At 40.0% G+C, this 17,160-nt stretch overlaps 1 protein-coding gene across 1 annotated transcript in view; it reads right to left on the minus strand.

The window, feature by feature from the left end:
* Positions 1-17,160, minus strand: part of PLCH1 (phospholipase C eta 1) — a 185,646-nt gene that overhangs the window by 25,392 nt on the left and 143,094 nt on the right. The window contains exons 12-13 of the mRNA XM_088793945.1: positions 7,835-7,996; positions 2,274-2,345 (exon numbers count right to left, since the gene is read on the minus strand). Of these exons, the coding sequence (XP_088650071.1) occupies positions 2,274-2,345; positions 7,835-7,996 (234 nt within the window). The remainder of the gene's footprint in view (positions 1-2,273; positions 2,346-7,834; positions 7,997-17,160) is intronic.

Below are 17,160 nucleotides of genomic sequence, written 5' to 3' on the forward strand. Positions count from 1 at the left end.
CCCATAGGATTCAGGCTTAAAGGCTGTAGGACTAATCTGGTGTCTTCTGGGCAGCTTAGCTCCTAGACATAAAACCTTTTTGGAATAATGAGGTTTCATTCCCCACCACATCGGAGATAACCCCAATATTTGGCAACACATACGCTCAACAATACCAGTGAAGGGGAGGGACCCCAGTAATTGCAGAAAACCTTGCCACTAAAAATACAGCTTCCATAAACAAAGGAGAGACCTTCAGACAGAGTACCCTGAACATCTGGAGAATGTAGCTTAAAAAAAGGAAAGGGATTCCATCCCTGCATTACCGCAAGACCGTGTTACCTTACAGATTTTCTCACACTCAACAAATAAAAACCAAACCACATTGTTGGCATACACACACTCACCTCTATTGTACTCACAGCAAGGCGCCAATTTAGTCTGAAATGTTCTCAGGTGTTATTTATGCCTCACAAACCTCAATGTGTGTGGTGTGGAAACCCCAGCATCTAACGACCTCATGTTCCAGCTTGGCTTCTCACCAAGCTGGTAAGCAGGCTACCTCTCTAGCTTCCTATTGTGTCTTTTAAAGGGTAGGACAACAACATCTATTTTAAAGGACTATTATTGTTGTGATGATTAAATGAGATGGCATGGAATGTCATTCGGTGAGCTACATGATATTAACTTTCAATTTAAAATATGATTCATATTTATTAAAATAATCTATAAATACTCCTGTGGACATTCATTCTTATGACTTGAGGCATAACAATTCTAATTCTATAGTAGCTAAAGTACAGCCTGAAAGGTTTACTTTGGAAAATAATTTTAACTTAACTCAGTGGGTGTAATCCAGAAATGAAACATTCTCTAATTCTACATATAATTAGTAATTTGAAGTGTTACAAGAGCAAATCTGTCTTTTTAAAGTTCATTTATTAACATAAATGCAAAAAAAAAAAAGAAATGAATCACCAATGGCAGATATTTGGATAAATAATGTCATATTTTCTTTACATAGAGTTTTGACACATCTTATCATGGTTAACGTACCATATAATCAATTTTTCATCTTACTTTTTTACTGAATGTTTTGCATGTTGAGCTATTTCGAGTGATCATCTTTTAGTGGCTGCATAACTGTCCATTATGTGAATGAATTACGGCTCACTTAAGCAGTCTTTACGGGTGAACGTTTTGGTTACTGTCAGTTTTTTATTATGACTACGTTTCGAGCCTTTTAATAAATTATGCTATTAATGGGGCAGGAAATTCCAGATACAACATTCCTTAAAGTACAAGTAATGGCCTTACAAAAAACTCACACATAAAATTCACCATCCGATAACTGATTGCTTATAAAACATGTTTTACCTTTTAACTGAAGAGTAACATGCATTTTGAAAAGTACGACAATGACAAGTGCATACACAGCGTGATGACTTTCCACAGACGAAACCACCCAATTGAGGAGATGGAATATTATCTGCCCCCAAAAACCTGATTCTCCCATTCAGTAATCACCTTCTCCCCAAAGGATTATTTTTTGGGGGTGGGGGCTCTTTTTGAACTTCACATAAAAGGAATCAAACTGTATATACTCTCTTGGGTCTAGCTTCTTTTCCTCAGACTATATTATTGTGTGTAATCATAATTTTGTCAATTTCATTGCTAATAAATATTCCCTTATGTGAATATACCACCATCTTTATTCATTCTGTTGTTGAAGGACATTTAAGCTATTGCCTGTTTGTACTATTACAAATGTATGTTCTCATTATGAGGGCACGAGAATTCCAGTTGCTCAACATCCTCACTAACACTTGGAAGTGTCAGTCTTTCTGCGTTTGCTCTTGTGGTAGGTACGTACGGAATCTCATTGTCATTTTAATTTGCATTTCACAAAGGTCTCATATGGGTTAGAACCTTTTCCATATTAGCCACTAGGTTTTCTTCTTTTGTGAAGTACCATTTCACTCTATTATCCTTTTTTTTTTTCAATTTAGGATATCTGTCTTTTATTGATTTGTAGGGATCATTATATATTCAGGATACAAGTCCTTTGTTGGATATATGTATTGAAAATGTACTTTCCCAGTGTGCTACTTATTTTTCATCATTTTGATCAATAGAAATTCCTCAATTTCAAAGTAGTTTAATTATCAACTTTTCCTGTTCTGGAGTCCTATTTAAGAAATCTTCAGTTATTCCGAGGTTATTGTGATACTCTCCTGTTACTTTCCAGATGTAATTTAAATTAATTTCACACATTTATTACTGTTAATTCATACCTTATGTTTTCCGAAATTGGTCATGAGGGATCGCCCATGTGATTTCTTTCCACTCTCCTTCACATCTGAATGCTGAGTAAATAAAGCACAACAAAACTATTTTTCTTCTTTGCTTTTGTTTTTCTTTTTTTTCCTTAGCTCTGGTAGAGTGACAGGGGCCCCTCTCTCCCTCTGCCTCTAGGTGGGAAGCAAGAGGGCCTGCTCACTTCCTCCTGGTCCACCCCTCCAGTACCTCAAAGGTGGCTGAGTCTGCCTCAATTGAGGGGTACACTAACATGGCGAAGCCCGGGCACCAGCTAGAAGACGGAAACTGCCAACAGCTTCCCACAGCTGCGCTCAAGTGCCTCTCAGCAACACCCCGCTTTGCAGGCCTGTCCACTGCCTGCTCACAAGGCTCTCCACAGCGCAGATGTGTTTCTTTAGCAGTGAATGGGAATAAAATCATCTTCAGTAAAAAGCACATTTAATTTTGAAAAACGGCCAGAAGTCATTAAGAGCTAATTCTATTGAATAAAAACAGTAACCACATTGATAAAAATACTGTTATTTGGGAATTTAAAAGATTAAAATTCAATAAAGCTCAAGTATATTTATGAGGTAGGTAATAACACTTTTTATTTAAGTAAACCATAGGAAAAGCTTACTTGTTCATGGAAATAATATGGTAAGCATTGGAAAGAAGTATGACAGCCTCCGAATTTTTCCTCATGTGGGTGCATTTGCTAGCCGAGAGCTCTCCTTGCTTAAGCCTATCTCTCATTAGGGAACAGAAAGGCCACCATGTGAAAGGGGTTTAGATGCTTATTCAATTATCACCCCTAAAAACAGATACTAGGTGTTTCAGTACTAATGACATGGTTTAAGGAGAGACCAGCAGGCCACACTCTCCCAGGACTCCCAGCTAAACTGAGAAGAACCAGAAATAACCACATAAATGGAATAAATGTGGGTAAGTAGTAATACCACTTAAAATCAAAAAGCCAGGGAGGGCACCTACATATATCCATAGAGACTAATCAAAGATGCAATTCGGGGTGGAGAGTGGGGAAGACTGAGAATTGGTTGGGGTAAGGGATAGTTCAGAAAATACTAGAAGGGGAGAGGAGTTACAGGGTAATTTCAGTTGACTGTTTATATATGACTGCCTTTGTAGATCTATTAAAGCTGATCATTAATTTGAAGACCCTGGAATTAAGAAGTTAGTCAGATGTTTTTATAGAAGTAACACTGTTCTCCAGGTTTGGAGAACCAGTTCTACCACCAAGTAGCTATATGTCCCTTCTTGGTAAACCCCTTCTCTTGACCTCAGTTTTCTTATCTGTGAAATGGGGGAGGACTGGACCAATTAACTTCTGAGCTCCTTTCTACTTCTAATAGCCCATCTATTGGTAGGGAGATCATGTCATTTATTGTTCCAACAGGGGAGTGAAATGGGCTACTTTTAATAATTACACTGGGATAATACATACAAAGCAGAGCTGCCCCATGCAAGTTGAGGACTATGGTCATCCTATTTAGTAGGCACATACTATGTCCCAAGGATTATGCTACATAGATTCTCATTTGATATGTACAACCATCCTTGGTGATAAGTATGATTCAAATCCCAAATTTACAAATGAAAAACCTGAAATATAATGAAGTTAAATTATATGCCCAAAGTTACAAAGCTAGTTGGTGAGCAAACAGGGATTCTGTGTAGCTCTAAATCTCCTTGCTGGCTTATCCTCCCTTCCTCTCCCCACCCTCTCTTTATATAGAAGGGCACTATAAAATCTCCCTCCAACTTGAGCATCAGCACCATGTCTTTCGTGGAATTCATGAATCACACACTGTGCTAGGAACCTGGCATATACCGGGGGTGCCAAAAAAATGTATACACATTTTAAGAGATGTTATCTATATATTCCTTTTTGAAGTTGAATTGAATTACAGTAGCAATGTGTAGTATGACGTTTGCTCAAAAGATGGTGTTAATCAAATGAATGGCAGCATCACCATGCGACAGGCAGGACAGTCAAAGAAAATGGCGGAAGTACAGGTGTCGTTTGAGGAGCGCAAGACCATTTTGAAGTAGTATTTGAAATTCCGAGAACATTGTGGAAGTACAACAATGGAGGCATGAGTATGCACCAGAACCTCCAACACGCCTAACAACTGCACGCATCCGTGGTAAGTTTGAGACGCATGGCACTGGATGTGATGTGCACAAGGGAAGATCCAGGAGGCCTCGCTCAGCAACAAGTCCTGCTGCTTCTGCTGTGGTGTTGGAACAGTTCATACGCTCGCCACAGAAGTCTACCAAACAGTGTTCCCCATAACCAGAAGTGTCTGGGTGCTGATGGTAACCACTTTGATCACCTCTTGCAATTGCAGAAGTCAAATGCGACTTGTAGTCATCTTTTGTAATCGGGATATATTGAGTATTACAATTTTAATCGTTTTTTCCTTTCTTAAATAAAATGTGTATAAATTTTTTGGCACCCCGATATATACAGGGTGACAGCAAACAAGAGAAATGCAGACTCTGTCCCCATAGGGCTTGCAGTCTACCAGTGGAGACAAATGATGACAACACACTGTAGTAGGAGTCCGATGGGGAAAGTTAAGAGCACTGTGCGATGGCACAGGGAGGCCATCTCCCCAGACGGGAGGATCAAGAAAGACTTTCAAGGGGATGTGATTCAACAGCTGAAGTGGAAAGATGAGTAGATACTATCTATGTGAAATGAGGAAGAGGAAGTGTGCCGTGGCCAAAGAAACAATAAACTCAAAGGCCTATTGCTAAGAACACAATAAAGTGGGGTGTGCATGCATGAACTTGTACATATGTGCACTGATGGACAAGTCAGAGCTAGGGCCAGAATATGGAGAAAGGATCTTTTGAGCTACATCTTAAAATTTGAACTTTGTCCTCCCAACTATGAAGAGCCTTTGAATGGTTTAAAATAGGAGAATGACATGATCAGATGCACATTTCTGAAATATGACTATGGTAGTAGTGTAAATGAGAAACTGGATGGGGCAGGACAGTAAGAAACCTGGAAAAGTCCAGTTTGGGGATAATTATGGCTAGCCAGACAGCCACCGCTGATATGTAAAGAAAGGAGTAGATTCAAGAACTCTAAAGAACGCAGGCATCTTTGTGTCTACTAAGTTCTTCCAGGTTGAAGGATGAGAACTTGATTTTTATTTTATTTCAGGGCTCGCCAGGGAAAAGACAGCACAAATAGAACACAGTACGGCATTGCTGAATGATGACCCAGGAAGAAGGAAGCCAGAGGGACGTGTGCCCTGAACCACACAGCAAATTCTCACCCTTGGATCTAAATATGCATATGTATCTGACACAGAGGTACTTGTCTCTGTGGTAACTTGTCTTAGCTTGCCCATTGAATCAAAACCATATTGTAAGACTAATACTACAGCAGTGTTAAAAACCTCAGCACTGTACAGCTCGGTTTTTTAAAGTCACAGGCTCCACTTACTATATACAAGTCTAATGCATTCTTGTAGTCATCCGGATTTAAGGGAAAGTGAAAAATAAGAAGGGGGCTGAGCTTTGCTCCACTACATCTCTGAAAGTTGTGGTTCCTTACCATCTTACTTGATGGAGAAATTATCATTAGGAACTCTTCCATGAATAGCAAAAGAAAGAGGGACTTAATTTATTTCTTCCAAAATCTCTAAGACTTACTATTGCCCACACAATTGGAATGATCTAGGATGGAGAAAAGACTTCTCCAAAAGCATAAGGGAAAGTGATTGGCGCAGATTAGCCAATGAGAGTTCACTAAGCACAAGCAGCTGAAATGAAGCTGGGCTAACCAAATTTGATTTTACAGACACTTGTGTAGTTGTAAATAAGTGGCTGAAGGGAGAGGGAGGGGAGAAAGAAGCTTACTGCTATTTACGTGTATATAAATTTTTAAGAACATCCAAAATTGTATGATAAACTATAAGGACAATAATCCTGTGATTGGTATTTTGGTTGCCTCCCCAATATTCCATTTGATCTCCCATAACACTCAGTTCCAGAGGCGTTGACCTTGGCAGTTCCAGGGGCTAAGTTTTGACACTTAAACCCTGAAGGTCACTCTGCAAATCAACTTGCTATTTACCTAGCCCAAAATTTTTCTTCATTATCTAAGCCATTTTGAATTAGGTTTCCTATGTTTGGAAACTAAATAGACCTGAGGAACAGCCTAGTTCTTAAATAGCTAAATTTCTGTAGAGCCTAGAGAGTAACCAGTAATGCTAAGTGGTCGCTTAGATCCAAGGATGGTCACCCCATGTGATCTTCCTTCTGCCTGTGGAGCCCTAAGCACTGAAGGACAGGTGGTGACAGCAGGGAAGGCTGCTATCACTTGAGGCAATGATTGCATAGAGCTCCTCTGGGCCAGAAAATAATGCCCTCAATGCCCTGCAATGATGCCATCAATAAACCCACTGTCCCTTTTCCTAGCCCACTTAGGATATTTTTTATTAGGAAGCAGCGTAAGAGTCTCAACCAGAGTGCAAAGCATTTATTCATTCAACAATTACTGATGAAGATCTTGCTAAATTCTTAGCACTAGACAAGCCAGAACACAATAACAGTTATCAAGAATAACATGGTTCCTGTCTTCATGGAATCTATAGCCTAGTTAGGTAGTTAGACTTTGAACAAGTAATTGCACATGTGTTTCACGCTTCACAAAAGAGAAGATATAACAGGCTACTGAAGGCAATAAAAAGGAGATAGCTGACCTAACCCACAGGTCAAGGTAGCACTGATTTAGAACATCACACTGGAGCTGGAATTTAAAAGACTAAGTAGGACTTAGCTGGAACAGATGTAGAAATGGAGTGTTCCAGGCAAAGGAACCATAATGTAAGGAAGACCATGCATATAGACAATTGTGGCAGGTGTGACAATTGTGGAAGGCAGTGTCACAGGGAAAATGAGGAGATCTGAGACTGGAGAGGCAGGCAAGGATGCAATGATGCACGTCCTTGAAAGGCTGATTAAAGAGTTTATAATTTATCCCAAGCAAAATGGGAAGCCAGCAAAGAATTTTGAGCAGTACAGTGATGTGATCAGATCTGCATTTTTAAAGAATCCTGCTGATTTCAGAGTGGAGATCAGACTGAAGAAGGGCAAGAGAAGTCTAGGCGAGAGTTGACATTGGCCTAGATAGGGACACGGCCTTAGAGGAGAAGAGAAGTGGACAGATGGGAGATTCATTCAGGGAGTGTCCCCACGGGGCATGGAGGCTGACGGAATGTGGAGAGGTGGGGGTGCAGTGCATGGTGGGCTCAAGCCTCCGCTCACTTAAGACACACGCATGGGGAGGATGAGTCCAGGGGCGCTGGGCTTTCTCCTGCTGTTCTCACCCCCACTGATCAGACGTGAACCATTTTTCACATCATTTTACAATAGATTTTCATTTCTCAGGCATTAGGAGGACAGAAATGGAAGAAACTGGAGAAGCATTTCACAAATGACACGTGATCAGAAACAAAGTATGACATGCTTTCTCTTTCCTGTCAAAGGACAAGTACAAGAGGGAATCATGTACCTGCTTCAGGTGTACATTTAAGCCTTCGTGCGTGGCCTTCAGCAGTGCCCTCACCGTGAAACTATCAGGGTCTTCTTTGTCCCGAATTTGAGATTCTTTTAACAGTGACTCCAGTTTTTTCTTTATGAAAGATTCCACCTGATGTTCAGTGGTCCCATTATTCTGCAAAGAATTAAGCAATGGAAATTATTTCCCTTCAGAAAACACAGAATTAAAACACACCCTTCACTCATGCCAACATTGTCTTTATAATTTGATCCTCTCTTGGTTAACTATAATAAGTTAAGCTCATTGCACAATCTCGGTCCTTTCCCCCGCCACACGCACATCAATCCCATAAATAATGATTACTACGACTGCATTCCACCCTCAGGAACATTATAAAATCTGATTGTCATTTCTACTTCACAGATGCAGAATCCGAGGCTTAGAGAAATTAAATACGTTGTTCAAGGTTACAAAGCTAGCAAAGTAATTGATGCAGGATTCAAACTAAGGGCTGGAAAGCCCTTCCCACTATGCCACTTTATGTTTTCAATAGAGGGAAGGCCAGAGAGGGTTTCTGGAGACCAAGTTTCCTATGTCCACACAGGTAAGTTTGAGCAAAAATCTGCTATTTAAAACATATCCACTTCCTTCACCGAGGGGAAAAGAATGCCATGGAAATCTCTGCATGGTAATTAAGACTTCGACAGCGATGGGCTTTCCTGTCATCCATAGATCTAGCCAAGGTTTTACATTCAGAAAGCATGTTCTGTAAACACAGCAATAGATTTGTGTTCCTAGAGCAGAAGTTCATAGAGGAGGGTAGTGGTGGATAAAGCTGGAAACACACTTTGGAACCAGGTGGTGGAGGCGCTTGAAAGAGCTTTGGGGTCACTGAGAGTCTCTAGGTAGACAAGTGCCTGAATAGTATTTTAGAAATATTATTAACAGGGAAGCATGTGCCGAAAGAGGAAAGGCCTACAGATGAAAAGCCAGACGCATGGCTTCTCTATAGAAGCACAAAGAGCCTAGGCCAATGTGCTGACATGGGATTTAATAAAGAAGAAAACGAGTTTGAGAGCAAAATTCATTTTGCATATAACAAACACGTAGTGAGCTGCTGTGTGCCAGGGGGGAAACGTTAATAAGACACAACCCCAGTCACAGAATCCTTGGTGTCATGGAGACACACAGCCACATCAATGGGTAATTATACAACGGGGCAACTGCAGAGACAGATGTAAGGGATATGGTGGGCACACAGAGGAGGGGCAGCCCTCCCAGCCCTGGGAAGGTAGGAGACTTCCAGGAAAGAGGACACCTGAGCCAAGCCATAAAAGATGAGGGTATTACCGGTAGTTTCCTAAGGCTGCTGTAACAAACAGCCACAAACTTGGTCTCTTAAGACAAAAGAAATTTATTCTCTTACAGTTCTAAAGGCCAGAAGTATGAAATCAAGGTGTCAGCAGGACTACACCACCGCCCAAAGGCTCTAGGGAAAGGTCCTTCCTTGCTTCCTTCACTTTATGGTAGCTCCCAGCACTGCGTGGCTTGTGGCAGAATAACTCCAGTCTCCCTGGGTTTCCACATGGCCTTCTCCTGTGTGTCCCCCCTCTGACTATGTCACCTCCTCCTATGAGGACACTTGTTGCCAGATTTTTAAGGCTCACCCAGTCAATCCAGGATGATCTCATCTCCAGATCTTTAATTACATCCGCAAAGACCCTTTTCCAAATAAGGTCACATTCACAGGTACCAGGGGAGTATGGGTTGGACAAATCTTTCAGTGGCAACAAACCAACCTACTACAATGAGTAAGAGTTGATAATCTGGCAAAGGGTAGGGTTACAGCATTGCAACATGAGCAAAAGCATGAAGAAAACAAATTATCAAGAACAAGTAACCATATGAACATGGAGAAAAAAAAGCACAGGGAAATCTAGAAAAAGCAACTAAGACTATATTGTGCTAAGGCTCATAAAGCACTATCATATAAAGATATAATGACACTTCACTGGACCTGCCCAACACCCTTTAAAGTCACACTAGGGTTAGACAAATCTCACTCGTAATGATACAGAGGCAGAAAGATTCAACAAAGATTCAATAACTTGTCCAAATATACATGCCTATGAAGTGGCTGACTTGGGACTTGAACCTACGACTTCTGATACAAAATTCTGTGCCTACTTCACCATACAATGCTACAGCCATCTCTTTTGTACTGCTACAGAAAAAGATAAATTCTTGGGCCAAGCAGGCTCATATTTTACACACCATTATTTCTATATGACACCTGGGAACTAGATGGCCACAATCCCTCTGTGGAAAATAGTAGGTTTCACAGAAGGTCAGAAGGAAATCCAAAAATGGACTCCAGGTCTAGAACGCCCAGTGCATTTGATCAAATGACCAGGAGCCTGGCAGGGAGCACATTTGTTGGAAGGACACAAAGAGAAAACGTGTCAGAGCACTTAGTGTGCCCAGGTCACACAGATTATCCCACACGCACATCAGTTTTCTTCCGTGCCTAAGGGCACATGGAGTCAGAGACAGTGAGGAGATGAACTGTGGCCCTTATGTCCAGATACTGTCAGTGTCGGCACAGCAAGGCTAAACATACAAAGCCGGGCCAACTGGTGCTGGTGAAATATGAATGTTTAATACAAAGGCTATAATTATTCACTTCACAGCCTCTAAACACGGGGAGTTATTGCCGAAGGAATGACATTTCTGCCTCGTGATCTTTTTCTTCCCTGTGATTTACAGCACAAGGATATTAGCAGCCACAGAGAAACAAACAAACGTGTGGCTGAGGTTTCATTAATATATTAGCATTCAGTCCTGGAACCCAATAGCACTACTGAAAGAAAGTTGAGACAGGCACTTGACCTCACCACCTGTCAGCCACCGTGCAGCTGCAGGAGGGACCACAGCTGAAAGCCATGGGCATCTTGCTCTTTTGTTCCCTGAGCCAGTGGGAGAGGAGGGGGCCCGGGGGAATGGCAGCCCTTTAATATCGTCCAGAGTAGTTTCCACCAGAGAAGTCATCACCGTGCCCAATTCCCTTTTCTGTGAGGTACACATGATCTAGGAATACCTACTACAAATAAATAAATAAAACACACAAATACATTTTTGTTTTGTAATCAGGGGGAAATGAAAGGATTACTGGAAAAGCAGAGGGTTGCCCAGAACCATGGCCACCACTCCAGGCTGGGGAGCAGCAGGAAAGGGGTGGGCCTGGGATGGGGGGGCCTAACCCATAAAGGGGGATCAGCTCAGATGGGTGCTCTACCTGCCTGCACACTGGAATCACCAGGGGTGGGGTCCAAAATCCCAGGCCACACCCAGCCCGTTTACACATGAATCTCTGCGCTGGGATTGGCCTTTGGGAATTTTGAAAGTGCCTGTCATTCCAATGTGCAGCCAAAGTTGAGAACCTTTACTTTACACAAACAAACAGATAAGTAAAACACAGGAATAGCTCACCCTCCCCAAATGTCTTTTTTCTGCCCAGGCCAGAGTCCGGAGTAGGAAGGATAATATACCAGGGGTGTCAAAAAATGTATACACATGACTTGTGTTCATCTTTTGTTATTAGTATATATTATTACAATTTTAATACAACTTTTTTTCCTTTCTTAAAATGTGTATAGATTTGTTGGCACCCTCTGCATGTTAGCTGCGCTTTATGAGCACAGTAGAGCTTTCCAAACCCATCACCTGAAGGTCTTGGGCTGAAGAGTGCTCAGCCATTACTCCAGTCCTCTTTCTCTCTTGCCTGCTCCTTTTCCTCCCTTAAAACACCTTCCCCTGTTCAAGGGCCAGCTCGGGACTTACATTAGGGATAGTCATGCTGCTTCTGCTATTCTTGTTACTGATGAAATTGAACATTTATTGAGCACAAATCATGTGCCAGGTATTATTCTGAGTTCTTTATAGGGTATGAACTGTCTTAGCTCTCATGATAACCTTTTTCCTTTTTTTTTAAAGTTAAATAATTATTTCATTCTCTTACAACATAAAGAGTTAAACTTATGCAACCATGCAGAAGATGAGAATGACTTGTGTTTCCAGCTGGGAGAAATCACTTATTCTTATAATAATAGAGCCTATTGGTTTGATTGGTTCTCAGTAAGAATCAGACAGAATTTAGAATCTTTATTTTTTTCTGTTTGTCTCAAGATGCTTTCAAATAGCAACAGCTCTTTTACTTAAATAGTAGCGATCCTCAAGAAGATCAAGAGAGAATTTGGACATCAGGATTCTCAAGACTATATTGCTTGTGTCGCGGTGTGCTTGTGCAATGTCATGAGAGAGACCTAGGACTGTAGATCGGCCCCTTCTCCAGGTCAGATGACAGTTTTGGCCAGGAGAGGACAATACTACTACAGGTCAAAGCCAGTGGGGACAGCCCCTTCTCAGGAGTTTGAACGCAACTTATGAAGGTGGCAGTCAGGCAGAGAGAAAGCCGCAATAACATTGTGAAGTGTTAGTATGATGTCCATTTAGAGAAAGAGGATAAAGAAACTCCGGTATAGAGAGGTCGGTGAGCTCTTCAAGGTCACAAAGTTAGCAAGTGGCAAAGCCAGCTTTGAACCCAGGCAGTCTGGTTCCACAGATGGTGTGTTTAATGAATGCTGCAGTCTCTCTCTGTACCATTCTGGGTAGGCCAGCCCACCTTGAGCTCTCTTTCCTCTGAATTCACATTCTACCTACTCAATACCATATGATATAACAGTTTAAGCTTGTAAGTCATCATTGGCTTCCAGTGTAATTGTGTTTCTACAGCTAGATGAAGTTTCCCAAATGACACAAATTGGAGGGGTCATACACAATTATTATCACCCCTGAAATCAAGCATGGTCCATGTATTTTTCCTTATCTGAATTAATTACATTGACGAGAAAGATTATGGTAGTTCTTGGGATCTTCCTGTGACCCTAACTTATGTAATATGAAACGAGATTTTTTTACCAAAAAAAAAATTTAAAAAAAAAAATTAAGATTTCCTTAATTAAATCAAACTCTAATAAATTATATAGTTAACTCTAGAAAGTTCATGTAGCCATGGTCTTGAACAAGTCACTTCATCCTTCAAACCCCATCTTCCTAATCTGTAATATAATGGAGGTGATGGTTTCCACCCTATCCCCACAGTTATGGGAATAAAATGAAATACTGTAATTAAGTAAAGTGTTAGCATACTGCTGGTGCTGAGAGCTGAATAAATGTTAGGCATTTAAATGCTGGTTTAGCTAAGGTATGAAAAAATAACAGTACGATGTCAGAAAAGTAGCAAAAGGTAATGTTTCTTTAGAGCTGTTAAGCATACATTTTAAAATCTTATTAGAGCAAACATTCTTTTTAGACCTTAAGAAAAATACAGTCCAAAATGAATGTAAGTCTGGGTATGTGCATCTGTACATACATGTGGGTTTATACATGGCACTGTACATTCATGTTTTGAAGTTCCCTACTGCTTCAATGAAAGAAGAAATAAAAAGGAGAGAAAAGTTATAATCTGTGTCAAAAATAAACAAAATCACTGCAGATCATAAATGTAGCTGAGCTCCACATTCAAAGCAGGTAGAGGTAGCCAAGGATTCATATTTTATGGTGTAATAGAAATAAAAGGTGCTCCACATACTGTGGGAGATTCGAGGTGGTCTCATGATATGACACCAAGGTGGTGGGGTAGTGTCCTTGCTTTTAACAGGAAGCATTGGAATGTCATTGTGTAGAAGATATAAAATTTAATACAAAAAGAGTAAAAACACCAAATTGTCAGTTTGCTTGATGGTTAGATCAGTGATGTCTTCAGTATCTCCAGGGGCAGAGAGACCCAAATCATCAATAAAAGATCTGGTTAGGAATGTGGGGCATGGGTGGGAGGTGCTCAGAGTTCAGGTGGAAGCAATCCTAAAACTACTAGATAAGAAGGGTAAATACAAAAAGGAAGAGAATGGAAGGGAAAAAGCATTCCATTCAAAATTGAACCTTCAATCTCAAATTGTAAAACCTATGAGGAAAAATAATGCCAAGACTGAGTGACCAAAACATCAATGCATGGAATGGGAATTCACTCTTTCGCTTTAAAACTAGTATTTTAGATGCACAAAGATATGACAAAATAGCCCCATTAAAAAAAAACAAAGAAAGGTAGAAAGAAAGAAAAGCTAAGAAGACAAATAATGAAGTAAGAACAAGTGTCGATGAAAAAGAACCAAGATTAAATTTTGTAAATAAAGAGTATGGTATTAAAATTAAAAGAACAATCGCTGAAATAAACTCTTGACCAGACACAAAGAGATAATTAATGAACTGAAAAATAACACTGTAAATGGTACCCAGAAGTCAGCACTGCGATAAATAAAATATTAAAGAATAATTAAGAGATACAGATAACACACTGGGAGATTCCCACCTAATCTAATAGGACTTCCAGAAAAAGAAGACTGAAGAAGTGGCATAGAAACAATATTCAAAGAAAAAAAATGGCTAAGGATTTTCTAGAATGGAAGAAAATATGAGCTCTCTAATATGAGTGTTAAGAAAACTAAATATATCCACTCCTAGTCAGCTAATAGTGAAAGTACAGAACAAAGACAGAAAGACAGATTACCAACAAGGGAAGAAAACTTTGACTGATAGATTCTCTTCAGCAATTGTAGCTCCCAGAAGAGCATAACTTTGAAATACAAGGGAAAATATATATATACATATGTATATAGAGTCATGTGCCGAATAACAATGGGGACAAATTTTGAAAATGTGTTAGGTGATTTTGTCATTGTGTAAACATCACAGAGTGTACTCACACAAATCTAGATGGTGGAACCTACTATACCCTTGGGTTATACAGTATAGTCTATTGCCCCTAGGTTACAAGCCTGTATAGCATCTTACTGTACAAAAGGACATGAGATTAAGTCAAGCACAAGAGAAAAAGAGACAATCAAGAGCTGCAGTAAATAGGAGGTGTATGAGGCTGCTGCCCGCATAACACACAGCATACTCTTTTACAATAAACTTTTTTTCGTAAGTAGAAAGAGTACACTCTAAAATAATGACAAAAAGTATAGCACATATATAAACCAGGCACATATTCATTCATTGTCCTTGTCAAGTATTACGTGCTGTACTTAATGGTATGTGCTATACTTTTATAAGACGGGCACTACATTAGGTTTTTATACACCAGCATCGCCACAAACACATGAGTAATGCATTGTACTCTGATGTTACTACGACTACATCACTAGGTGATAGAAAATTTTCAGCTCCATTGTAATCTTATGGGATCACCTTCGTATATACAGTCCATGGGTGACAGAAACATCGTTATGTGGTACATGACTGTAACATATACACTATGCTAGACCTTAAATGTTCATCACCTTAACTGTTTGGCAGGGTGGCAAAAGTGTATCAGGTACTAGAAACTACTGGAATCTCCCAGGGATTTTCCAGGTCATCTGTGCACTCCCCACCCCTTGTTGCCAGGATGCAACAGCACGCCCAATATGTGGGTGAACACTTTCAGTAGCAAAACCTCACAACTTCATGAGGTAACTCATCCCTTCTGTGGGTGCTGACAACTCTTAAACCAACAAGAGCCATAATCCTTCTTAAAATGGTTCAAATCATAAAACAAATCACTTAGGAGAGAAGATGAATTTGTGGTGAAGGGAGTGGGAAAAGAGGAAAACAATGAATATTTAGTGTGAGATATACATACACATTGAATAATAGTTTTAGGGTATTAGTATAATAAAGTTGTTACATGCTACTGTACTAGGGCTCATTTAAAAATTGTTAGAAGGAATGAGCTTCAAATAGGAGAGAGAGCAAGCTGATATTTGTGCCAAAGAGACTGGCTAAACAGATTCAGAAAGCGCAAGAAAAAAGATTCTGAATACTCAGAAGAGGAAATAATCAGTGAAGTTGAAATATGGGGGTGGAAAGTCTGTAAGTTATGCTGACATTAGAAGACCCCATAAAGATAAATAATCGTAAGTTGGTTTCACTGAGTCAAATCTGTTAGATAATTGTACTGTGGTTGAAAAGGAAATTGTCCCCTGTGTCTTTGAGCTGTATGATTCCTGGGTCACTGAACACACAAGCTTTACCCTGTGGCTGATACATCATGGGCCAGATTTTCTCTATGGCTGACGCCACAAAATAGTATGAGGCAGAAGCCTGAGGGATTCAATGAACTCAACAACAAGAAAGCATTTATTACACGTGTAAAAAACTTTCAGGGTGGTTGGAATCCCTTAGTTAGAAATAACAGTAGACTAGAAAGAGTAAGAAAACATGTGTGAGGGTCCTGTCTCCCACTTTACTTCTAACAGGGCAATGCTGGGCGAGCCACAAATCCTGCTTCTGACCTTTGCAATTACTATTCCCTGTGCCTGAACATTCTTCCCCAGATCCCAGCAGGGCTAACTCTTCACTTCTTCCAGGTCTTTGCTCACATGTTAACTTCTCTGCGAGAACTTTTCTGGCTGGCCATCCCATATGAAACTCCAATAGACCCTTCACATACACACACTTTCTACACATCTTCCCTCTTTTTTCTCCTTTAGTACTTATCACTGTCTAGTACATTACAGATGTTATTTATTTACGTCTTGTCTGTCCTCCCCTTCTCCCATTAATATACAAACTCCATGAAGGCAAGGATTTTTCTCTGTGCTGTTTACTGATAGATGCCCGACACCTACGACGTGATGGCCACATCTCCAATAGGAGATGCTGAATAAAAATTTGTTGACTGTGCCATGAATCTTCCATAAGCCTCATGAGTTAGTATTCCTGTATTCATACATGCTAAACTAAAAATCTTTATTTATTGCAATAATTCAGATATAGCTTATAAATTTAATCACATCCTGTTGCGTTAAAACTGAGGTTAAGCACTTCGTCTAAGGTAATTATTGGTTTCGCGTAAGGATACACAGTACGTTCTCTTTTGCACAAATATGATCAAGCATTAGGTTTAGAGCAGGCAATTTACATCTGACACTCAAATAATGCATTTGAGCCCTCTGCTGACAATAAGACTATAAATGACTGATTACAGGATAACACTTTGGCTTCCTAAATACAGCGTGCCCTTTTCTTAGAAAAGCTCAAAAATAGAGGAAAAAGATTTGAAAAAAATAGAGTGAAAACTTTATAGATTTCCACTGGAATGTTGATTTCTCTATGTATGTTCTCTCCGAAAATCTAAAAGACACGTGTAAAATTTCACAATTAAGGTGCTCTCCACTTTCACTTTGGCCCAAATCAAAGAATCAAAATGAAATATCATGACTATCTTTATGGAACCA

This window comes from Rhinolophus sinicus, chromosome 17, assembly GCF_057876585.1.
Source record: "Rhinolophus sinicus isolate RSI-liver-muscle chromosome 17, RSI-T2T, whole genome shotgun sequence".
NCBI classification, from domain to species: Eukaryota; Metazoa; Chordata; class Mammalia; order Chiroptera; family Rhinolophidae; genus Rhinolophus; species Rhinolophus sinicus.